This window comes from Mirounga leonina, unplaced genomic scaffold, assembly GCF_011800145.1.
Source record: "Mirounga leonina isolate KUSES-001 unplaced genomic scaffold, KU_Mleo_1.0 Mir_173, whole genome shotgun sequence".
NCBI lineage: Eukaryota > Metazoa > Chordata > Mammalia > Carnivora > Phocidae > Mirounga > Mirounga leonina.
In genome coordinates this window covers 32175663-32200004 of record NW_023270447.1, presented here as the reverse complement: position 1 = coordinate 32200004, position 24342 = coordinate 32175663, and the positions used below count along the sequence as shown (strand labels likewise).

General features: G+C 38.6%; 2 protein-coding genes and 3 non-coding genes across 6 annotated transcripts in view; all 5 read left to right on the top strand.

Annotated features, from left to right (window-relative positions):
* The first annotated feature begins 3129 nt into the window (after positions 1-3129).
* RABGGTB (Rab geranylgeranyltransferase subunit beta) lies at positions 3130-11628 on the top strand. 2 transcript variants are annotated; one of them, XM_035018247.1, is made up of 9 exons: positions 3130-3213; positions 4243-4350; positions 5497-5694; positions 6296-6401; positions 7228-7280; positions 7364-7474; positions 8412-8537; positions 10497-10646; positions 11031-11628. In XM_035018247.1, the coding sequence occupies exons 1-9, from the start codon at positions 3145-3147 to the stop codon at positions 11169-11171; spliced, it is 1062 nt and encodes a 353-aa protein (XP_034874138.1). In that variant the 5' UTR covers positions 3130-3144; the 3' UTR covers positions 11172-11628. The 2 variants fall into 2 exon arrangements, with proteins under 2 accessions (XP_034874138.1, XP_034874139.1); XM_035018248.1 differs by lacking the exons at positions 10497-10646; positions 11031-11628 and adding an exon at positions 8643-9592.
* LOC118020486 lies at positions 3967-4045 on the top strand. Its single transcript, XR_004681919.1, has one exon. It is a non-coding gene; the product is annotated as a small nucleolar RNA SNORD45 (small nucleolar RNA).
* LOC118020484 lies at positions 4680-4763 on the top strand. Its single transcript, XR_004681917.1, has one exon. It is a non-coding gene; the product is annotated as a small nucleolar RNA SNORD45 (small nucleolar RNA).
* On the top strand, positions 5843-5914 carry LOC118020485. The gene has a single exon (XR_004681918.1). It is a non-coding gene; the product is annotated as a small nucleolar RNA SNORD45 (small nucleolar RNA).
* Positions 11629-13171: 1543 nt separating the features above from the next.
* MSH4 (mutS homolog 4) overlaps positions 13172-24342 on the top strand; it is a 92386-nt gene continuing 81215 nt past the window's right edge. Inside the window, exons 1-2 of the mRNA XM_035018246.1 lie at positions 13172-14104; positions 23671-23853. Coding sequence (XP_034874137.1) covers positions 13696-14104; positions 23671-23853 — 592 coding nt within the window. The 5' untranslated portion in view covers positions 13172-13695. The remainder of the gene's footprint in view (positions 14105-23670; positions 23854-24342) is intronic.

The window sequence follows — 24342 nt, the reverse complement described above, 5'->3', positions numbered from 1 at the left end:
GCTCAGTGGCTACAGCAGCATTGTCCAGTAGAAATATAGTATGATCTCTTATGTAATTATAAATTTTCTAAGAGTCACACTTAAAAAAGTAAAAAGAGGGGCACCTAGCCGGCTCAGTTGGTAAAGCATGACACTCTTGATCTCAGGGTTGTGAGTTTGAGCCCCACATTAGGTGTAGAGATTACTTTAAAAAAGAAAAAAGAGGGGGGAATAAAAAGCAATGGATGAAATTAATGTTGAGAATATAGTTTTATTTATCCTAATATGCCTAAATATTATTTCAACAATCAATACTTTTTAAACTGTTAATGAGATATTTTAGTTTATTTTTCCTAAGTCTTTGAAATAGGGTGTGTGTTTTATATTTTACAACACATCTCAATTCAGATTGGCCATATCTCAAGTGTTCCATTTAGCTATATTACACAGCACAGGTCTAGAGGCAGAGATGAACTTGTTTTTTTTCTTTTTAATATTTATTTTAGAGAAAGAGAGAGAGAGCATGAGGGGAAGGGAGGGAAGGGCAGAGGGAGAGAGAGACAGAGGGTGAGCTTGAGTTGGGGGAGGGACAGAGAGAGAGGGAGATAATCCTCAAGCGGACTCCCCACTAAGCACAGAGCCCAACACCAGGCTTGATCCAGGACCCTGAGATCATGACCTGAGCTGAAACCAGGAGCCAGATGCCCAATCAACTGAGCCACCTAGGTGCACCGAGATGAACTTTTTATTCAATATTGGTTTTTTTGGTTCGCTTGTTTTTGTAGCTACTTTTCTTTGGTGGGGGGATATTTTTATTTTTTGAAGAGGTAAAATATACCAAATTTCAAAAGTACCAGGGCATTCAGTGAAAAATAAGCCTTCCTTTAATCCTGTCCCCAGCCAGCCTCCTCCTGTAGGGAAATGCTTTTAGTAATTCTGTGCATTTGCAAATATATCCATATATTTTTCTCCTTTGTTTTCCACACAAATAGTAGCACACTATACACAGCTTGGCACTTTCTGTTTTTGCTTTTAATTAATATATTTTGGAGATCTTTCCATAGCAATGTATGCAGAGCGTCCTCATTCTCTTTAACAGCTGCATAGTGAATACAGTGATGCATAATGAATAATGAATACAGTATAGTTTAATGAATACATTATATTTATTTAACCTTTTTTTTAAGTACATGATATTTTACAATTCTTTTTTTTTTTTTTTTAAGATTTTATTTATTTATTTGACAGAGAGAGACACAGTGAGAGAGAGAACACAAGCAGGGGGAGTAGAAGAGGGAGAAGCAGGCTTCCCGCGGAGCAGGGAGCCTGATGCAGGGCTCGATCCCAGGACCCTGGGACCATGACCTGAGCTGAAGGCAGATGCTCAATGACTGAGCCACCCAGGCACCCCCAGTTTATTTAACCTTTTGATGGTAATGAAGATATTTGTAATATTTTGTTATTATAAAGACTGCTAGTATGAATATTCGTGCACAGAAGTCACTTCATACTCAAAGGACTGTATTTGTAGAATAAATACCTAGAAATAGAATTGCTGAATATAATTATAAGAATTGCTAGAATATATGCTTCCTATACAGATTTCCATTTTGCTCACCATTATACCCCTAGAACCTAGAAGAATATTTGGCACATTCTAGACACCAATACATGTTTGTTGAATGAATTTATAAAGTAGGAAGTGAGGCTTATTTTTCATTCTTTCAGCAGTACTGACTCAATCTGAATGGTACTTTTTGGATCTGATACTTGTATTATTACTTTGAGGATTGCTTTCCCTAGGAAGTCTCACCACTCCCTCTCTCCCTTGTTTTTCCTCCCTCTACCACATCCCTCTCCTACCTGACTTAGAGGCAAAACAAAGCTGGGGAAATTACATTAATATTTACTGCAGAGTTTTGTTTTGTTTTTGAAGATTTTGAAAGAGAGAGAGAGAGCGCACAAGCAGAAGGAGGGCAGACGGAGAGGGACAAGCAGACTCCAAGCTTAATTTAGCTCAGCATAGAGCCTGACATGGGGCTCAAGGCAGGGCTTGATCCCAGGACCCTGAGATCCTGACCTGAGCCAAAGTCAGAGACTTAACCCACTGAGTCACCCAGGTGTTTAGGGCAGACTTTTTTTTAAGACAAAAAGTATTAGGGCTAGAGACAGTCATCACTTAATGGTAAAAGGATCAACTCACCAGAAATAGATGCTAAACTTACATGCATTTAATAAAGTAGCCTCAAAATATAAATGGGAATATCAATTACAGGGAGAAAAAAAAGAAATTTATCATCATAGCAGATTCAACACTCTTGATTATTGATAGCCCATATATGTCACTGTGTCAGGAACCCTTCTCCAAATCGTTACTGAATGTAATAAATTGTAAGGGTATGGGGTGCCAATATTTTCTAATGGCTGCTCAGAAACTTGAGTATGAAAGACCTAAGGAAGCACAAATGAAAATAGCTGTAATAACAAATCTGAATTTAATGGAAAGCTTGTGAAAAGAACATGGATGTTTCTTTTCCAAAAATAATTTACAGAACTTCCAGCTAGTAGCATTTGCTGAAGAAGTTAAGGGAGTGAGAGAGTCACATCCGGAACCAAGAAGGCAAACAGGAGGGAAATATGAGTATTTTATTAACATTCACTCAAAAAACATTTATTGCACACTTCCTACGTGCAAGAATTCTAATTACCATCCACTTCAGAACTAGAGTTCATTTTTTTTTAAAGATGTTATTTATTTATTTGACAAAGAGAGACACAGCGAGAGAGGGAACATAAGCACCGGGAGCAGGAGAGGGAGAAGCAGGCTTCCCGCAGAGCAGGGAGCCCGATGCGGGGCTCGATCCCAGGACCCTGGGATCATGACCTGAGCCGAAGGCAGACACTGAACGACTGAAACACCCAGGTGCCCCAAGAACTCCAGAGTTCAAATTAAAAGTAATTCAGATACTTAAATATTCCTTAAAACTTTTAGACACACCAAGGTCACTACAGGACGAGAAAATGGGCGCCAGAGAATTCGGGTCAGGCAGCGAGGACACCTATCAGCAGTCGGCGGGGTCCTAGGGCAGTCAAGCCACCGCTCCTTGCTACAGGCGGGAGTGTGGTCAGCTATGCCGGTGCTCGGAAGGGACCTGGGGGGAGCTTATGCGCAGGCGCGGGCCGCTCAAATCCACCCAGGAACGAACCAAAGTTCTCTTTTCGGTCTCAGACATGGTGAGTGAGGTTGTCCTCAGCAGTGGCTGCCCGGGTGGCGTCTGGGTGGAGTAATACTGAGCCGCTCAGTCGCCCTAATTTTTTAGCAAGTATTGGAGAACGGTTGGGTTAAGACACTGGCCTTGGACGGTTTCTTTAGGGCTCAGAGAGGGTGAAGTATTACTCAGCGTTTTCTGCAGACTTCGCCGGCCCACGTACGGCTTCTGATTTTATCCAGGCTTCTTCCGAAGACGCGGGCCTCAGGATTCAACGGCCCGATTTCTTAATTCCTCAAAAAAGCCGGGCCAGTCAGTGGTTCCTTTTTATTTTCTGTATTTTATGGCTCAAAATCTATAAAGTATGGTCTTTGAAGATGCAGTGAATTTTAAGTGGGATCTGATGGAAATTCACTAAATTCTTTTCGGTAATCGTCATGACCTACTTACACTGAGTTTACAATAAATGCGGGCAACTAGAGCAGCATCATTTCCTGAGGGCTTGTTGCAAATGAAGAAATCAAGATTAAAGCTGGAGAAGATGAGGCTAAAGGAGCTTACTGATAAATTGAATAACAGGATTAATAAGATTTCATTAAAGATCTTAACTGCAAATTATGGGCTAGCTATATTTTATATATAAGTGTTCTAATTTTAATGCTTCAACTTTCTGCTGCATGTAAACTAAGTTTTGAATTGGTAAGGTTGGATTTTCTGTGGTGTTTATTTTACTTTAAGTGAATGATAAGCAACAACAGATGAGGGTAATAATTTTTTGGGTCAATGATGAGCTGGCATGTATTCTGAATCTGAAGCTGATTATTACTACTTTAGCTCTAGAATTACTCTGAGACCTGAAAAATACCCGAATCTTTACAAGGGCGTTAGTGCTTAAGTTCTTTCTGGTCAGATACTTGGCAATTTTTATGTAGAAAGTTTCTGTGTGGCAAGATGGAATCAAAGTGAAAAGTTCAGATGTATACTGAATATATACACTGTGGTCAAACATTAGAAAATGAACAGTTACGAAGTCACTGCTTTATTATTTTGAAAGGGCACACCGCAGAAGGATGTTATTATCAAGTCAGATGCGCCTGATACGCTATTGTTAGAGAAGCATGCAGATTATATCGCGTCCTATGGCTCAAAGAAAGATGATTATGTATGTATGATTTCATGTTGAAAGTTTGTTTTATTTTGAACAAATGAGACTAATATGCATAAACAGTAAGTAGGTCAATATTTGTGGCCCATGTTATTTTTTTGTCCATGTTTCTTAAAAATGATAACTCCTCCATGCCAGGGACTGAAGTTCTCTCCATGAAGTGCAGTGAGTGTACCTTTTACTGAGTGAGGTTGAGGGTCAACCAGAATTAACCGTGGTTCTCAGAGGCTTTGACAGACAAAATAGATTCCCCATCTGCCCAGATTTTTAAGAGGTTTGAGGTACAGAAGAGATTTGTATTTTTGTACTTGAGGTATTACTTTCAAGGTCAGTGATGTGTTGGCATGTATTACCTGAATATATGGCTGATGTGTAACAACACTTTAGCTCTAGAATTACGCTGAGACCTTGAAAGAGTTTTACCTTAAGTTTCAAACCTTGAGTAGTTTTCCTCTCTGGGACAATCTTAGAAAAAAGTAATGAAACTGAAAGTAAATATTTTTCCCTGTAGTGTCCAAACAACTTAATTAATTTACCATCTTGGGAAATCTCTAGTATTGATTAATTTGTGACTTGTTAAATTCCCTAAGACTACTCACCTGATTCAGAACCTTAACGTAATGCATTGGTGACTAGCAAAAATTTATTTCTGATCTAGTCTCTACCAGTTTTTAGGTCTCTGATTAGCTACTGTTGGCTATTTTATCTTAATTTTTGCATGCCTTGGCCATTTTGGTTTTCAGGTCATTGTACCATTTACTAATAGGTAGTAGATAGGCTTTGTACATAGTCCATATATTAATAGAGTGGATGTCTGATAAATATGATGTAGGTACTCTGAAAGAAATACTCTGTCCCCAAACTTGAAAAAAGTTGGTATATTTTTGACTTACTCTTCTGGTTGGCTCTTAGGAGAGATTAAAGTCCTATTTGTATTAGTCGCAGGTAAGTTTATCCTGTGCATCTCAGATACTTACCCTTTCCCCACCCCCAGATTTGATAGCCACAAATTTAAAATAAATACCTTTGTTAGAATCAATTGAATTAAACAGTAAGTGTGGCTAGTTAGTTTTTATGTGTTCTATCACTTTAATAACCCTGCATCAATTCAGACTGGCACATTAAAATAATTGTGTATTTTAGGAATACTGTATGTCTGAGTATTTGAGAATGAGTGGTATCTATTGGGGTCTGACTGTAATGGATCTCATGGGACAACTACATCGGATGAATAGAGAAGAAATTCTGACATTTATTAAATCATGTCAACACGAGTGTGGTGGAATAAGTGCTAGTATCGGACATGACCCTCATCTTTTGTACACTCTAAGTGCTGTCCAGGTAAATACTTACTAAAATTTAACAGTCTTGGTAGTGTGTTCTCTTAGCTGAGAATGGAGAAATTACACTGGGTATTAGGAACATGATAAAACTGGTGTCTGTCAAAAAAGTTTCCCCAGTCTTTCTAAATGAAGCCTGTATTCTACAAGGTCAATGATGTGATGGCATGTATTAGCTGAATCCAAAGTTGATGTAAACTGTAAAATTACACTGAGACCTTGAATGATAAAATGTTTATTTTCAGTATATATAAATAATTTGAAAATCACCAGGTAGAGTTAAGTGTTTTAATTTTGATAATAGTGAAGATGTGCAATTGTGGCTTTAAAGTCTACTTCTGTATATGTAAGTTAGTATATTTAAAAGTTTTGAAATACTAAGCTACAGTTTACATGGAGGAAATAAATTCTGTTACTGGTTTGGGTTTGTTGATAATGCTTGTGGCATAGTAGAAGATAGTCTGCGTGTTTGCGAAAAGGCCACAATATGCATAGGCAAAAGGACATGCTTGCTTGACAGTTTAAAAGGTAGTTGAGGAAGAACATCATTACAACAAACTTAGCAGTGTTGAAGTATTTAATTTGTTTTGTTTTTGTTACAGATTCTTACTCTGTATGATAGTGTTAATGTTATTGATGTAAATAAAGTTGTGGAATATGTTCAGAGTCTACAGAAAGAGGATGGTTCGTTTGCTGGAGATATTTGGGGTAATGTCAGTCTAATCCATGCTATCCAAAATACCAATATTAAAAACTCTGTTTTGGTGTTTATTGTAGTGATAAGGTTTGTTGAAAGTTTTTAAATACAATGAATTGGAGGCTTTGTTAATAATTAAAGGAGATTTTTAAGGTTTTCATCTTTTCAGGTCCCACGAAGCAGCTGGTCTTACTGAAGTTAAATGGTCTGCTGGAAGTTCCAGCATGCACTGTGCTAGTTATATCAGCATACAGGAGAACTGGAACAGAGGGGGCCAGTCTAAAATTTGAGGTAGGTGAAATTTTTTCCCCCAATATTTGGTGGCTTTGTAAAGTTTTTTTTTTTTTTTTATATGAACTACTTGAGAGGGAGAAATATTCAAAAAACTTTACAAACTTACTGGATATTTGAGTGGAGGGAGGGAATAGTACTATACTTGATAAATGTAGATAATCTCTGCTTTAGGGCTGAATACAGTGCAGGCCGGAGAGACCAGCTGCCTCATGGGATGTGAAAATCTACTTTTATATAGTAGGGTAAGTTTATTGTCATTATTAGAAATTGAATAGTCATTTTGGTTCTGTGTTACCTTTCGGGGTGCTCTAAGCAACTTAAGATAATTTGCTGTATCAAAACTTTCTAGTTCTTGGATTCCTTAGAAGTGATTTTACCTCAGATTCAGCTTTCCTTGTGATTTAAAAGTAAATGTTAAGCTTGAACTCATGGAAATTTAAACATGGCAGTTGTACTGTTTGCTTTTAGTTAACTGGTATTATATATTAGGATCAGATGTCTCGGGTAACACTTAGTTTTGATTTGATTTCCTTTTTCTTTTAGGAGAAATTGATACAAGATTCTCTTTTTGTGCGGTGGCAACCTTGGCCCTGTTGGTAAGTTTTGAATATTGTATTGGAATAATTAAGTGCCCGTGATTATTCTGGAATTCAATAGGCTTATTTTTTTCTGTTTGTAGGGGAAGCTAGATGCTATTAATGTGGAAAAGGCAATTGAATTTGTTTTATCGTGTATGAACTTTGATGGTGGATTTGGTTGCAGGCCAGGTTCTGAATCCCATGCTGGGCAGGTAATTTATTAATGCAGATTAAAATATGTCAGTTTTGAAGGGATAAGTGATAAACTGGGAAAATAGAGTAATTGCAGTTTCAGTGTCTGTTATGTATGACTGAAGTTAATTTAAATGTAATGTGGGATCTTACATAGGAATTGCTTAAATACAGATAAAGAAAGGCATTTTTACAGTAGTTTTATATACATTCCCTGTTGGTGGAACCCCCTGGCCTGGGCAAACATAAGTAGGTTCGTTATCATGAAAGATACATTTTTATTTTTCCCTTATTCCTATCCTGAACACCTATTTCCTTGTGCCAGAGAGGCAAATTGTATTTTTAAATAGTATTTAGTATTTACATTGTATCTGTCAATAGTTGTCCAATAAAATTTGCTTTTAGAGCCACCTGGCTGGCTCTGTTGGTAGAGCATAAGATTCTTGATCTTGGGGGAGCCTGGGTGGCTCAGTGGTTAAGCATCTGCCTTCGGCTCAGGTCATGATCCCAGGGTCCTGGGATTGAGTTCTACATCGGGCTCCCTGCTTGGCAGCAGGCCTGCTTCTCCCTCTCCCACTCCCCCTGCTTGTGTTCCTGCTCTCGCTATCTCTCTCTGTCAAATAAATAAATAAAATCTTTAAAAAAGAAAAAAAGATTCTTGATCTTGGGGTTGTAAGTTTGAACCCCATGTTGGGTATTCTAAAAATAAAATCTTGTAAAAAAAATTTTTGCTTTTAGCCATGAGGAAATGTTGACAGTATTTCATTGCAGAATTGTATCCTAGAATTAGTATGTTTGGATTTGTTCAGATGGCTATGTGATACTTATGTGTTTGCAATTCTGACTTGTCAATAGAAAATTAGTTTTTAGACATAAAATGGCATTTTGAGTAGTTTTTATCACTACATTACTGTTGAAAAATTATTATACACATGTACTTTATGTCTGTAATTTTAGATCTATTGTTGCACAGGATTTCTGGCTATTACTAGCCAGTTGCATCAAGTAAATTCTGATTTACTCGGTTGGTGGCTTTGTGAACGACAGTTACCATCAGGTGGACTCAATGGAAGGCCAGAGAAGGTATTGTTTCATAAGATATACTGTGTTCTAATAGCTTTATAGCCACTATAGCTTCTTGTAAATTGATAATGTGCTTTTACCCCTCCCCGCATTGCAATTTTTCAGTTGTACTTCCTAAAAAATGCTCTTGGCAAAAGTAAAACAACTGGAGTGGAGCTACTTATTAGTTATGGTATCCATTTGAAAGACTCTTGAGGAAAAGATGTGTATGCTACCTTCTGATGATCTTTTTATGACAAAGCTGTCTTCTGGTTTTCCCTATCCTGAAGTGGATTCTGGAGTTATCTGAAGGAAAACAAAAAAATGTCAGATTGCTTTGAAATATATTTGTATTCAGATACAGTATGTATTCTTAAAGTGTCTTTTTCCCTATCCTGAAGGTCTTGTATTTTTCAGGCATTGAAATGAAGTTGTTTCTTTAAACTTTTAATTCTAGATCTATACCAGAGAAAATCAGTCCTGTATTAAAAGCTTTCTTTATATCTGGGACCCAAAGAGTACTGTTAAATGAATACATGTATCTTGTACAGAAATCTCCATGTCTACTTATGGGTGTGAAAGGACAATTTACCAAATCAGTGATTTTTAAAAATTATGTTACAAAATTTTTATTTAAAAACCTTACTAAATTTTTTAAGAAGACCCAGTTTTTGACATTTTGATTTGGAGAAAAGGGAATCAAATTTTCCTTTGCACGTCCACAGTTCGCTTTAGCTCTCATACATTAAATTGGGTCTGTAAGGGCCAGGTAGTAAATGTTTTCAGTTCTGTAGGATATACAGTCTTGTTGGCAAGTACATTACTACCCTAAAGAGCAGATGGTGCCATAGACCATAAGAAACCAGTGGGCATGGCTGTGTTTCAGTAAAGTAACAGTGGTTACATTTGAATTTCATATCATTTTCCTATCACAAGACTATGTATTTTGTTTTCCTGTTTTTTTTTTGGGGGGGGGGGTGGTTTTTTTATTTTTAGACTGCGTATTTTAAAAAACGATTTACAGGGCGCCTGGGTGGCTCAATCGTTAAGCGTCTGCCTTCGGCTCGGGTCATGATCCGCGCATGGGGCTCCCTGCTCCGTGGGAGGCCTGCTTCTCCCTCTCCCATTCCCCCTGCTGTGTTCCCTCTTGCTGTGTCCCTCTCTGTCAAATAAGTAAATAAAATCTTTAAAAAAAAATAAAAACGATTCACACATATAAAAAAATTCTTTGGTTGTAGTCTAGGTTTGACTCAAGGGCTGTAGCTTGCTGGATCCCTGACAGTATTGTGATAGGGCATGGTGGTTCCTTTGTCTGGATCATTGTATTTTTGTTTTAGCTTTGCTTGCTCAATATTTATGAACAAGTTGGGTTGGGAAATACCCACAGGTGGTTTCTAGCTAGTTACAATCCAATGAAAAACCTGCGCAACTTTCAACAGTTAGAAAATGGGTCAGGGTTGGGATTGCCAGGAATCTGCACTTAACAGTATAGGACAGTATTTTATGTGCCTATGAATCACCCGATTTTGTAGAAATGATTCTGGCATCGAGGTGAGATATTCTGCATTCTTTAAACCCAAGTGACCATGTTTTGAGGAGCCAGGCTTTAGGTTTTTAAGTAAGTATATGTCTACCTGGACAGCATTTGTTGAAAATGCTCTACCTAGGGAAATAGAACATATCACCATGGATTTCATGAGCGTTAACCACCAGCTTCTTGGATAAGGGGCATTCACTGCGGATAAAATAAAGGTACAGGGATAGTTGTCACTGCGTACCTAAACTCTGAAACATTTAGCATAGGTGTCTGGATTGAAATGTTTGGTCTTTATGCCAGTGATGATCTTTAATTCTAAGTAATTGTATTTATGGATTTTAGCATCTCTAACTGCATGTCAGTATATCCCTTAATCCCCACCACCCCATGTTTGGACTAGAGGATAAAATTGTGGCAACTGCTTGTGGTTTTTTCCCTCCTAGTTACCAGATGTATGCTATTCATGGTGGGTGTTGGCTTCCCTAAAGATAATTGGAAGGCTTCATTGGATTGATAGAGAGAAACTTCGAAGTTTCATTTTAGCATGTCAAGATGAAGAAACAGGAGGATTTGCAGACCGACCAGGAGATATGGCAAGTATATTTCTGACATGTCCATGCAATAGTTACATTGCTTTGAGTTACTTTTACTGCATTTCCAGACTTAGAAATGGATGATATTTAAAGTGTTGCTTTTAAAGCAGGATACTTTTCTGGTAATTTTTATTTGAGAATATATGAAGGATATAAAACAAGTTTACAGAAATTTCTCATCACTTGTCAAAAAAATACTGTATGGTAAAAGGTCTTATATTTAAAAAAAAAAAACACAATTTGAAGCCATCATTTTTCTTTTAGAAAACTAAGCATTTATTCAAGTAAAGAAAATACAATGGAACCCAATATAACTTGTTCAGAAGTAGGGTTTTAGAAGTTTTCATTTTTGTAATACTCTATAAATTCTTATTTTTTAAATAGGTAGATCCTTTTCATACTTTATTTGGAATTGCTGGATTGTCGCTTTTGGGAGAAGAACAGATTAAACCTGTTAGTCCTGTTTTTTGCATGCCTGAAGAAGTACTTCGGAGAGTTAATGTTCAGCCTGAACTAGTGGGCTAGACATTGATGGAGACATGAGACATTGCTTAGTATAGTTGTGCCATCTTAGCATTTCTGTAATGTGCCGAGCAAACTTAAAAATGACCACTGTGTTACTATTTTATATATGAATTGTATTAATTTTAATAAATTATGTAATTATACATAATGTAAAATAAAAATCTTTATCTTCAGCTTTAGATTTCCTTCTGCAATGCTGTTATTCTGAGTACAGTATTTTGTTTCTGCTTCATTGTATTTATTTGTATGTTTCCTTAAAAGCAAACTTAAAGAACTATTGAATTAAAGAAGTCTTGTGTTCTACTTGTTTTTCCCATCTGCTTCTTTCATATTATATAATGACTAATGTAAATTCATCTATATCAGTGAGAATGTTAACTGATAATTGATAAACCCATCCATATATGAATTAAAAGATGCACCCAAATAAATGGCTCTTGAAATTTGGGACTGTTTCATAAGTTTATGGTTACTCTGAATTGATCGCAGTAATTTAGATAAATGGCGCATTTCCATCTTAGAATAGGACTGCATTCTGGACTACATTCTTATTTTTTAAACATTTTTATGTTCGAATGCCAGCGGTGTACCTAAGGAATTGTTGGCCTTTAAGGAAATAGAAGTTGATAGTTTCCACAATGTTTTTGAAAATGTTTTTCAAAAGACAAAAATGAGCACAAGTATTCTGAGATTTTTACATTCTTGATGAAAGTATTTCAGTGAACATTTCTCTTGAAATGGAAGTTGAAATTTTCTCAAGCATTTTGGCAATACTCTAGTAGTTGTTTTAAGAATGATTAGTGGGGCTCTTCGCTGGCTCAGTTGGTAGAGCATGCCACTCTTGACTTAGGTTGGTCAGTTCAAGCCCCATAGTTGGGGTAGAGTTTTCTCAAGAATGAATAGTGGTGGTTCACTTATACATCATTCACCAATGTCAATTGTAACATCTAGATGAAAAAGTGCTTACATGAGATTCTTGAAATGTTTACCATTATTTTGACAGTTCACTAAAGAGTTTGGGCTGAATTGCCACTATTTTTCTGGAAGTTTGGAACTGGGTGGAATATAATCTTATGTAAATTTTATCACTGGAAGTATTTGAAGGAATTTTGAGGATTCCAGTCATTGCATCTGGGTGAACTATGCTGTTAAGACACCTGACTTAAGAGGTAATTTAGCAGTTGTATGAATTCAGTTTTTTGTTTTATTGAAGTATGGTTGACAGTGTTGCGTTAGTTTCAGGTGTACAACATAGTGATTCCACAAGTCTGTTATGTTCAGTAATGTTTGAATATCTTCCAATAGCAGTATCCAAAGTTTTTTTTAATTATTTATTTTATAGAGACCTAGCCAGAGAGGGAACACATGCAGGGGGAGTGGGGGAGGAGAAGCAGGCTTCTCGAGCAGGGAGCCCGATGTGGGGTTTGATCCCAGAACCCTGGGATCATGACCTGAGCGGAAGGCAGACGCTTAAGACGCTTAACGACCGAGCCACCCAGGCATCCCAAAGTATTTTCTCAATCCTAGTGTCTCTGAAGTTGGTACTATTTCTATATTCAAGAAAATATGCACAGAACAATTTCATGGAGATCATTTGTTGCAAAGCTAGAGCTTGGATTTGTATAGTCTGTTCTTAACTAATTTGTACCTACAGGGGCGTTTAGGTGGCTCAGTCGTTAAGCGTCTTCCTTCAGCTGGGATTGAGCCTGGGATCCGGCTCCTTGCTTGGCGGGAAGTCTGCTCCCTCTCCCACTCCCCCTGCTTGTGTTCCCTCTGTCGCTGTGTCTCTCTCTCTGTCAAAAAAATCTTTAAAAAAACTGATTTGTACCTACAGTACAATAAATTGGGAACTGTCCAAGAGCGATCTCATCCATTTTTTTTTTTTTTTAAGATTTTATTTATTTGGCAGAGACACAGCGACAGAGGGAACACAAGCAGGGGGAGTGGGAGAGGGAGAAGCAGGCTTCCCGCAGAGGAGGGAGCCTGATGCGGGGCTAGATCCCAGGACCCTGGGATCGTGACCTGAGCTGAGGGCAGATGCTTAACGACTGAGCCACCCACGTGCCCCGATCTCATCCATCTTGACCTGGATCTTAGGGTACTGTGCATGCAGTCATGTGCTTATTGGGTGAATATTGTGATAATTACAACAGCCTTGTGGATATTTAAGCTGTAGGGGGTCAATGGCTCCTTTCTCTGTTTCTCCATAAGAGCAGGTAGGTGGGCTGAACACATTTGTTCACACCATCATAGGCGTTCGGTGTCTAGTGGTGGACAGTTCGTAAATTTAAAAAGCTCAGTGTATGTGGGGGTGTGGTTCAAAAGCACCAAACACCTTTAGTAAAATACAGTGCTGTGAGAATAGTGGGGCTACCAAATTGGATGGTCATTGATAGGCTCTGAAGAATTCCGTTCAGCTGATCCCTGCAGATTGAAGAGAGCTGTACCTCAGATTAAGCTCAAAGCCAAATCCAGTGGCGGGTGAAGGGACTGGTCACCGGTGGAAGTAGGGCTCCAGGCGTGGATGGGGGAAGCTGGGGCTCACTACGCCTGCGCGCTGGGGCTCACTACGCCTGCGCACTGGGGCTCAGTGCGTCTGCGCGCTGTGCTCGGGCCTTTTTCCGCGACGCTTCTGTACTTCAGGTGGGTGAAGGCGCGCTCAGCAATCTCAGATTTCTGCCTGGGAAGATTTGTGAGGATGCTGAGGCCTGAGGTCTTACCAGTCTCGCCTTCCGTCCCTGCGGCTTCCCCCTCATTGGGAGAGGCTCGGTCTCAGGGTCCTCGCTATAATTTCGGACTCCAGGAGACTCCCGAGAGCCGCCCTTCAGCGCAGGCCTCTGCGTCCACGCCTTCTGGCACATCTGGAGCCGCCGGCGACCGGAGCAGCAGCACGAGTCTCCCTCGCCACCCGCCTCGCGCCGGTCCAGCCCAAGGCAAGGAGTGGGTGGGTGGATTCCGCGGTCAGCTAGAGGTCCGCAGCTCCCGGCGGTTTCGGGGAGTGGTGGCGGGTGGTTACCTCGGAGAAGTTTGAGTTGTGATGGGGCTGAGAGGGTGAGAAGGGGGTGCTCTAGGAATTTGATGGGTCTGAGTGAGTCAGAGACTGGACTCTTCAAATTGTACGAGGCCGCGATGATAATGGCCCAGTTCTGAGGAAGGCTGCAGTAACATCCGGTGTAATGCCCTCCCTTTTCTGCCCTCCCAAAAGCGTATGGCAAATGGCAGAATTTGTGCAGCAGTTTGGTGATAGGAGTGGCTCCTCTTGGCTCCTGAACTAAGATGGGATGGAAATAGATTAAATTTAGCATTTCATCTAATTCAGTTGAATAATATGTTTAAGTATTTAAAAATGTATGTCTTTCAATTTGAGTTCAACCCTTTTATATTTGGACAACTCTCCCTTCATGGAAAAACTATCACTTTTTTCACACACCATTGCAGCATAATGGTAAGGTAACAAATGCCAAATCCAGTGGTCACTTTTCAGTTCCCCTGTGTTTAATGTTCTTGACTAGTCTTCTCTTGAACTCTTAATTTGGTTTCCCTAATTCTGCTCACCCGTTTTTCTCCTGTCTTTCAGAGAACTGCTTTGCTCACCGTTATCAGTTCCCAAATTATGGTTTGTTCTTAAGAGTTTTGGGGGTTTTTTTTCTAGGCCGCTTCTTGGTTATGATTATCACTGCTCAGGTCTCCCCTATGCTCCAGATTCCTATTACAGACTGTCTTCTGAAGTTTCTAGTGGGAGACCAATGGACACCTCAGACTCACTATATTATTAATTGAATTCATCTCTCTACAGTTCCTTGAGCTGTTTCTTTTACTTAACTCAATCACTGGATTGTCTAAATCTTAAACCCGTAAGACTTCAGTAGTTTCCTCACAACATCCAAACAGTTAGTAAGTCCTATGTTTATCTTTTAAATAGTTCTTTTCTGCTCTTTGTGCCATTATAGGCTCTCATTATTTTATGTGTGAATTATTGCATCAAACTCTGGCTTTTGTGACTGGATAAATGGTAGTACTATTTCCTGATAAAGTGGGTTTTGTAGGAGAAGCAACCTTTAGAAGGAAAATGTGTTCTGTATGGACATGTTAAATGTGAAGAACCTCTAGGATATCCATATGGTCACACTGAGGCAATTGAATATATGGATCTTGGATTAAGAAGAGAAACTTAGGAGAGATTCAGATTTGAAAGTTACCAGTGTATTTGAGGCCAGAGGGGAGAAGATAAAGAAGAAACAGCAAAATAGATGTCAAGGAAATTGGACGGCAACTAAGATAAGTGAATAAGTTTCCAGAAGGAGCTTAGAGTCTAAAAGTAACCTGAGGACAAGAAACAGGCCTCTCTGTCTCTATTCCTGGTAACCACTCCCTTCCTTAGTTCCTATAAGTCTATGTAGTACAGCACATGGGTTCTATACACTTCTGTACGATGATATCCTTATGCTGCATTCACACTTTTGCAAAAATTTCCTTATCAAACTTCTCAAAGTATCCTAGTTTGAATGTGTCATCCAATTCCTACCGGTACCTGTGTAAAGAAGTCTGATTTTATCCTATGGTGGGTATGGGGAGACACTGAGGAATTGTGAGAAAGGAGATAAATGGTGAAATTTCTTTGTCAGAAAGATCACTGGTGATGTTGTGAAGAATGGATTAGAGAGGCATAATACTAGAAGCAAGGAGAACAATTAAGAGACTTGCAGAAGGCCTGAAGAAGATATGGGCTTAAAATGAGCTAATAGGAGTAAAGACGGACAGAAATTTTAGTGGTATTAAAAAATTTTTTTTTACTAGACTTAAATGATTGGGTGTTAGGATTGATGAAAGGGGAATTACGAATGATTCCTGAGTTTATGACTCAAGTGACAAGGTACAAGATGTTATAGTTGGCCAAAACTGGTTATAAATAAGTTTTGAGGGAAAGATAATGAGTATATTTGTGAACATTTAAAAGTTCTGGAAAGATATCTAAAAGTTTACATCTCAAAGGTAGATTTAGGGACATAGAGCCACACTGATAGAACTTTCTGTGATGATAGAAATATTTCATATCTGTGCTGTCTAAAATGGTAGCCAATAGCCAAATGTGGCTTTTGAGCATTTAAAATGTGCCTTGTATGGCGAACAGAATTTTTAATTTTAGTTAATTTTTATTTAAATTGTCAAATGCAGTCAGTAGCTACTATATTGAACAATGCAGGTATAGACCTAAGAATGGTTCTTGCATTTTTAAAGGGTTGAAAAGTAAAAGAAGAGTATTTTGTGACATGTGAAAATTATGTGAAATTCAGGTTTCAGTGTCTGGAAGTAAAGTCGTTCTTTTTTTTTTTTTTTTTAATTTAACTTAATATTATTATGTTATGTTAGTCACCGTACAGTTTTTGATGTAGTGTTCCATGATTCATTGTTTGCGTATAACATCCAGAGCTCCATGCAATACATGCCCTCCTTAATACCCACCACTGGGCTAACCCAGCTATTCCTTATGTTCCACAAATAAATGAAATCATATGATAATTGACTTTCTCTGCTCGACTTATTTCACTTAGCATAATCTCCTCCAGGCCCATCCATGTTGATGTAAAAGTTGGGTAATCATCCTTTCTGATGGCTGAGTAATATTCCATTGTAAATATGGACCACATCTTCTTTATCCATTCATCTGTTGAAGGGCATCTCGGCTCTTTCCACAGTTTGGCTATTGCAGATATTGCTGCTATGAACGTTGGGGTGCGTATGGCCCTTCTTTTCACTACATCTGTGTCTTTGGGGGTAAATAACCCAGTAGTGCAATTGCTCAATCGTAGGGTAGCTCTATTTTTAATTTTTTGAGGAACCTCCACACTGTTTTCCAAAGTGGCTGTACCAACTTGCATTCCCACCAACAGTGTAAGAGGGTTCCTCTTTTTCCACAACCTCTCCAATATTCGTTGTTTCTTGCCTTGTCAATTTTTGCCATTCTAACTGGTGTAAGGTGGTATCTCCATGTGGTTTTGATTTGAATTTCCCTGATGGCTAATGATGATGAACATTTTTTCATGTGTCTGTTAGTCATTTCTATGTCTACTTTTGAAAAGGGTCTGTTCATGTCTTCTGCCCATTTTTTGACTTGATTATTTGTTTTTGGGGTGTTGAGTTTGAGAAGTTCTTTGTATCTTGGATATCAGCCCTTTGTCTATAGTGTTATTTGCAAATATCTTCTCCCATTCTGTGGGTTGCCTCTTTATTTTGTTGATTGTTTCCTTTGCTGTGCAGAAGCTTTTTATCTTGATGAAGTCCCAAAAGTTCATTTTTGCTTTTGTTTCACTTGCCTTTGGGGATGTATCTTGAAAGAAGTTGCAGTGTCTGATGTCGAAGAGGTTACTGCCTATGTTCTCCTCTAGGATTTTGATGGATTCCTGTCTCATATTGAGATCTTTCATCCATTTTGAGTTTATCTTTGTGTATGGTGTTAGAGAATGGTCGAGTTTCATTCTTTTGTATATAACTGTCCAATTTTCCCAGCACCATTTATTGAAGAGACTGTCTTTTTTCCATTGCATATTTTTTCCTCCTTGTCGAAGATTATTTGACCATAAAGTTGAGGGTCCATATCTGGGCTCTCTGTTCTGTTCCATTGGTCTATATGTCCGTTTTTGTGCCAATACCATGCTGTCTTGGTGATCACGGCTTTGTAACATAGCTTGAAATCAGGCAGCGTGATGCCCCCAGCTTTGTTTTTCTTTTTCAACATTTCCTTAGCAATTTGGGGTCTTTTCTGATTCTATACAAATTTTAGGATTGTTTGTTCTAGCACTTTGAAAAATGTCATTGGAATTTTGATTGGCATGGCGTTGAAGGTATAGATTGCTCTGGGTAGCATAGACATTTTAACAATGTTTATTCTTCTGATCCATGAGCATGGAATATTTTTCCATCTTTTTGTGTCTTCTTCAATTTCTTTCATGAGTGGTCTGTAGTTCCTAGAGTATAGATCCTTTACCTCTTTGGTTAGGTTTATTCCGAGGTATCTTATGGTTTTTGGTGCTATTATAAATGGAATAGATTCTCTAATTTCTCTTTCTCCAATTGCATTGTTATTGTATAAGAAAGCAACTGATTTCTGTGCATTGATTTTGTATCTTGCCACATTACTGAATTGCTGTATGAGTTCTAGTAATTTGGGGGTGGAGTCTTGGATTTTCCATATAAAGTATCATGTCATCTGCAAAGAGAGAGAGTTTGACTTCTTTGCCAATTTGAATACCTTTTATTTCTTTTTGTTGTCTGATTGCTGTTGCTAGGACTTCTAGTACTGTGTTGAACAATAGTGGCGAGAGTGGGCATCCTTGTTGTGTTCCTCATCTTAAGGGAAAGGCTCTCAACTTTTCCCCATTGAGGATGATATTCGCTGTGGGTTTTTCATAGATGGATTTTATGAACTTGAGGAATGTTCCCTCTATCCCTGTACTCTGAAGAGTTTTAATCAGGAAAGGATGCTGTATTTTGTCAAATGCCTTTTCTGCATCAATTGAGAGGACCATATGGTTCTTCTCTCTCCTCTTATTAATGTGTTTTGTCACATTGATTGATTTGCGAATGTTGAACCACCCTTGGATCCCGAGGATCAATCCCACTTGGTTGTGGTGGGTGATCCTTTTAACGTGCTGTTGGATCCTATTAGCTGGGATTTTGTTGAGGATTTTGGAATCCATATTCATCAGGGATATCGGTCTGAAATTCTCCTTTTTGATGAGGTCTTTGCCTGGTTTGGGGATCAAGGTAATGCTTGTCTCATAGAATGAGTCTGGAAGCTTTCCTTCTGTTTCTATTTTTTGAAACAGCTTCAGGAGAATAGGTATTATTTCTTTGAGTGTTTGGTAGAATTCCCCAGGGAATCCATCAGGCCCTGGACTCTTGTGTTTTGGGAGGTTTTTGATCACTGTTTCAGTCTCTTTACTGGTTATTGGCCTATTCAGGTGGTCAATTTCTTCTTGTTTCAGTCTTGGGAGTTTATAGGTTTCCAGGAAGGAATCCATTTCTTCCAGGTTGCTTAATTTATTGGCATATGGTTGTTGATAATAATTTCTAATAATTGTTTCTATTTCCTTGGTGTTGGTCGTGATCTCTCCCCTTTCATTCATAATTTTATTAATTTGGGTCCTTTCTCTTTTCTTTTGGATAAGTCTGGCCAGTGGTTTATCGATCTTATTAATTCTTTCAAAGAACCAGCTTCTAGTTTCGTTGATCTGATCTACTGTGTTTCTGGTTTCTAATTCATTGATCTCTGCTGTAATCTTAATTATATCTCTTCTAATGCATGGCTTAGACATTGTTTGTTGCTTTTTCTCCAGTTCTTTAAGGTGTAGAGTTAGTTGGTGAATTTGGGATTTTTCTATTTTTTTGAGTGAGGCTTGAATGGCTATGTATTTCCCCCTTCGGACCGCCTTTGCAGTATCCCATAGGTTTTGGATGGATATGTTTTTGTTCTCATTGGTTTCCATGAATTGTAAGTGCTTCTTTGATCCTGGTTGACCCAAACATTCTTGAGCAGAGTGGTCTTTAGCTTCTAAGTGTTTGAATTTCTGCCAAATTTTTTCTTGTGATTGAGGTCCAGTTTTAAAGCATTTTGGTCTGAGAATATGCAGGGAATGATCTCAGTCTTTTAGTATTGGTTGAAACCTGATTTGTGATCCAATATGTCGTCTATATGCACTTGAGAAGAATGAGTATTCTGTTGTTTTAGGGTGGAATGTTCTGTATATATCTATGCTCCCGATTCCTATTACAGACTGTCTTCTATGAGGTCCATCTGGTCCAGTGTGTCATTCAAAGCTCTTGTTTCTTTGTTGATTTTCTGCTTAGGTGATCTGTCTATTGCTGAGAGTGGAGTATTGAGGTCTTCTATAATTAACATATTATTATCAATATGACTCTTTATTTTGGTTGACAGTTCGCTTATGTAGATGACTGCTCCCATGTTGGGGGCATAGATATTTACAATTGTTAGCTCTTCTTGTTGGATAGACCCTTTAAGAATGATATAGTGTCCTTCTGTGTCTCCAACTACAGTCTTTAGCTTAAAATCTAATTTGTCTGATAAAAGAATTGCTACCCCAGCTTTCTTTTGAGGTCCACTGGCATGGAAGATGGATCTCCATCCCTTCACTTTCAGTCTGGATGTATCTTTAGGTTCAAAATGAGTCTCTTGTAGACAGCATATGGGTGGGTCCTGTCTTTTTATCCAGTCTGCAACCCTGTGCTATTTTATGGGACCACTTAGGCTGTTCATGTTGAGAGTGATTATTGAAAGATAATGAATTTATTGTCATCATGTTGCCTGTGAAGTCCTTGTTTCTATAGATTGTCTCAGTAAATTTCTGTTCTACATCACTCTTGGGGTCTTTCTCCTTTTAGAGAACCCCCTTTAATAATTCTTGCAGGGCTGGCTTAGTGGTCACATATTCTTTCAGTTTCTGCAGTTTTGGAAGCTCTGCATCTCTCCATCCATTTTAAATGACAGCCTTCTTGGATAAAGTATTCTGGCTGCATGTTCTTCTCATTTAGTACCCTGAATATGTCTTGCCAGGCCTTTCTGGCTTGGTAGGTCTCTGTGGATAGGTCTGACTTATTCTGATATTCCTCCCTCTGTACGTAAGGAATCTCTTCCTCCTAACTGCCCTTAAGATGGTTTCCTTGATTCTCAGATATGCAAGTTTTACTATTACATTACGGGGTGTTGGTCTGCTTTCCTTGATCTTGGGAGGGGGTCCTCTCTGCCTCTAGGACACGAATGTTTGTTTCATTCCCCAGATTAGGGAAGTTCTCAGCTATGATTTGCTCAAATATATCTTCTAGTCCTATCTCTTTCTCTGCACTCCCTCAGGGATCCCAATAATTCTGGGATGTTTCATGGTGTCACTTATTTCTCTAATTCTGTTATCTTGGATTTTAAGTTGTTTCTCCCAGGCCTCCTCTTTTTCTTTCTTTTCTATCAATTTGTCTTCTAGATCACTAATTAGTTCTTCTGCCTCGTTTACCCTAGCTGTTAGATTATCTAGATTAGATTGGATCTCATTGATAGCATTTTTAAGTTCTGCCAGCTCAGCTTTCATTTCTGCCCTTAGAGACTGTATGTTGCCATTAATCGATTTCTCCATTCTACCTACCATCTTCATAACTGTTACTTTGAAGTCCGTTTCCGACATCTTTGTTATATCTGTATCCATTTGTAAATCTGTGGCAGAAGTCACAGTCTCTGAGTCTTTCCTATTTTGGGGGTTCCTCCTCCTGGTCATTCTGTTGATGGGTGGTTGTGGGAATGTATAGAGTCCAAATTATTGACCACAATCAAGCAAGATGCACCTGTTTTCTAGGGACCTTAGGGTTGCTGGCCTCTTGTTTTCCCAGCCTGTCTTCTGGGGGAGGGGCCTGCTGCACTGTTACTCAGGCAACCCTGTTTGGACAGAGTTGCCCTGCCCCCTGTGGGGGGGGATGGGCTCAGTGAAAACCGGTTTTTGGGGGGCTTTTGTTCTCTGGCGGCTTTCCCTGGCAGCTTTCTGCGTCTCTTCCAAAAGTAGAGCAGAAGAGACCGTTTCCAACCCTCTGCCCCAGAACAGAGAGTTCGCAGTCTGTTCTTCAGTGACCTCTCCAGGCCACACTATCTCCATTTCTGTCTGTGGTGCTAAAAACTGCAGCGTCCTGGGTTGTGTGCCCCTCAGCAGCACTCCCAGTCCTTGCCTCCAGGTTGGGACAGTCTCTGCCCTTTGTGCTTCTAAAACTGCCAGTGCCCCTAGTTCACATGTGTGCCCTGCCGCTCTGGGTTTCAGTCCAGGGGGCTGCCCTAATGTCCTTTTCCCACTGCAGCTGGTCTGCGAGTCTGTGCCCCGTCCCCAGTGTGGGAGGCTTTCACGAACCTGCGGTGCAGGATCCCGTTGGCTCCCTCCCCCTTCCGTTTATTTTCCGATATCTGCCCGCGGAATCAGGGCTCCCCACTTCATACCTTGAAACCAACTGCCTATGATATTGTGTTTGTAGAGATCCAGATCTATCTTCTTACACCTCAGGCTGATTTTGTGGGTGTTCAGAGTGCTCTGGTAGATATCCAGCTCAATTCAGGGTACCGGTTGAAATAGGGTCCCCTACTCCTCTGCCATCTTTTCCTGCCCCCTCTGGAAGTAAAGTTTTATTGAAACATAGCCATGCTCATTCATTTACTGTTGTCTGTGGCTGCTTTCCCAATATATTGTCTGAGTTGAGTAATTACTACAGACAGTATTGCCCACAAAGCCTAAAATATTTACCATCTGACACTTTATTAAAAATGTCTGCCAAACTGTGCTTTACATTTTAAGAGCAGTTAGGGCACTACATGAAGGTTGAGGGCTATAGATAACTAGAAATAGATATAATAGAGACCAATATAATAGATGAGATGCCCAGAAAAGATGGATAATGCTAATTTGTGAGAGAAGGTAAAAAAGTGTGGAACCCTGGGAAGCCAAAAGTTAAGAGGCAGACAGAGGAAAAAGAATCTGGCAAAGTAAACTACTGGTTTAAGGAGAATCAGAGTTGTCATGGAAGTGAAGGGGAATAGGAGAAAAGAGCCCCTATATGTATATATTTTTAGTATGTTATGTTAATCAGCATACATTACATCATTAGTTTTTGATGTAGTGTTCCATGATTCATTGTTTTCGTATAACACCCAGTGCGCCATGCAGAATGTGCCCTCTTTAATACCCATCACCAGGCTAACCCATCCCCCCACCCCCCTCTAGAACCCTCAGTTTGTTTCTCAGAGTCCATAGTCTCTCATGGTTTGTCTCCCCCTCTGATTTCCCCCCTTCATTCTTCCCCTCCTGCTATCTTCTTCTTTTTTTTTTTTTTTTTAACATGTAATGTATTATTTGTTTCAGAGGTACAGGTCTGTGGATGATAGAAACTGGGGAGGGTGTGTGCTATGGTGAGCACTGTGAATTGTGTAAGACAGTTGAATCACAGATTCCCAATATATTTTTAAGAAGTTTTATGTGCCAGGACCCTAAGGTAGGCTGTTCATGTATATTCTTTCTAATTTTATGGCAATTCTGTTTAGTAGGTAATGTATCAATAGGAAAGTGCCTGAACAGGGAAATGAATCCAAGTGAGTCTAAAACTCTTTTTATACTATTTGCCTGGAAGGAAGGAGTTTCAATGAAGTTAAATCAAAAGAGGAAAAGAGGTTTTGTAATTGTTATATAAAGAAAACATATATATTTGAAGATTAGAAGGTAGTTTATGATTTTTACCAAGAGTAATCTCCACTTATAGAAGCATATTAGCAAGTACTTTTCCTTATATTTTAGTATAAGATTATTTATCAGTAATGCCATTAAAGTTGTCATAATTTGCTGTATTTTTAAAAGTCATCAGATAAAGTTTTATAGAAAGTGAACATGATATAAATTATAGTGATTAAAATATCATTGCATAATTCTGAATCTTTAAGAACTGATATTTAGTTTTTTGAATTTAGGTTCATACTTTGGAAACAAAAGATCTAATGCAGAAAACCCATTTGCATCAAATTTTACTTTTGGTACAAGCTCGGCTTCTGCACAAGATAGTAATTATCCTCAAATACTGAAAACTCCATTGCCTACTGGAAATCCCCAGAGATCAGGTTATAAAAGTTGGACACCACAAATGGGATATTCAGGTAAAATGAAAATGAGTGGAATGTTTACCTAGATGACTTTGAAACTATTAAGGTTTGTAAATTATAAATTAGGGTGGTTAAGCTCATTTGACGTTATTTGTAACTGACACAGATGACTGAAAGAAAAATACTTCAGTTTACCCATATCCATAATTTGAGGTTAAGTTAATGCTACGTAGTTTCTGATACTATTTGTTAATAAATGCAGGTTTGTGTTATTTTAACTATTCTGACAAAAAAGTAAAAGAGAAAACTCTCCCTTTTATACATAATATTTACTTAAATCTAGCAGTTGATCCTGATAGTATTATTGTGCAGGGTTTTTTTTTCCATACTTAAATTTTAGTTTTTATCTAAATCTAGTTTTTCTTGAGGAGAAAATGAATGAAATAGTTCTTCATCTGTAAGTGTTCTCTAAGGTACATGCAGTAGAATTTCTTGGATACAGGACATGTGAATGTATACATTTATAAGATAATAACAAATTGT

Bases quoted from the DNA above. Each gene is read 5' to 3' on its own strand.
- RABGGTB (XM_035018247.1), top strand. From the start codon at position 3,145: ATGCGCAGGCGCGGGCCGCTCAAATCCACCCAGGAACGAACCAAAGTT. The intron at 3,214-4,242 runs GTGAGTGAGGTT...TTATTTTGAAAG, and splicing joins TCTTTTCGGTCTCAGACATG to GGCACACCGCAGAAGGATGT. The intron at 5,695-6,295 runs GTAAATACTTAC...TTTTTGTTACAG, and splicing joins ACACTCTAAGTGCTGTCCAG to ATTCTTACTCTGTATGATAG.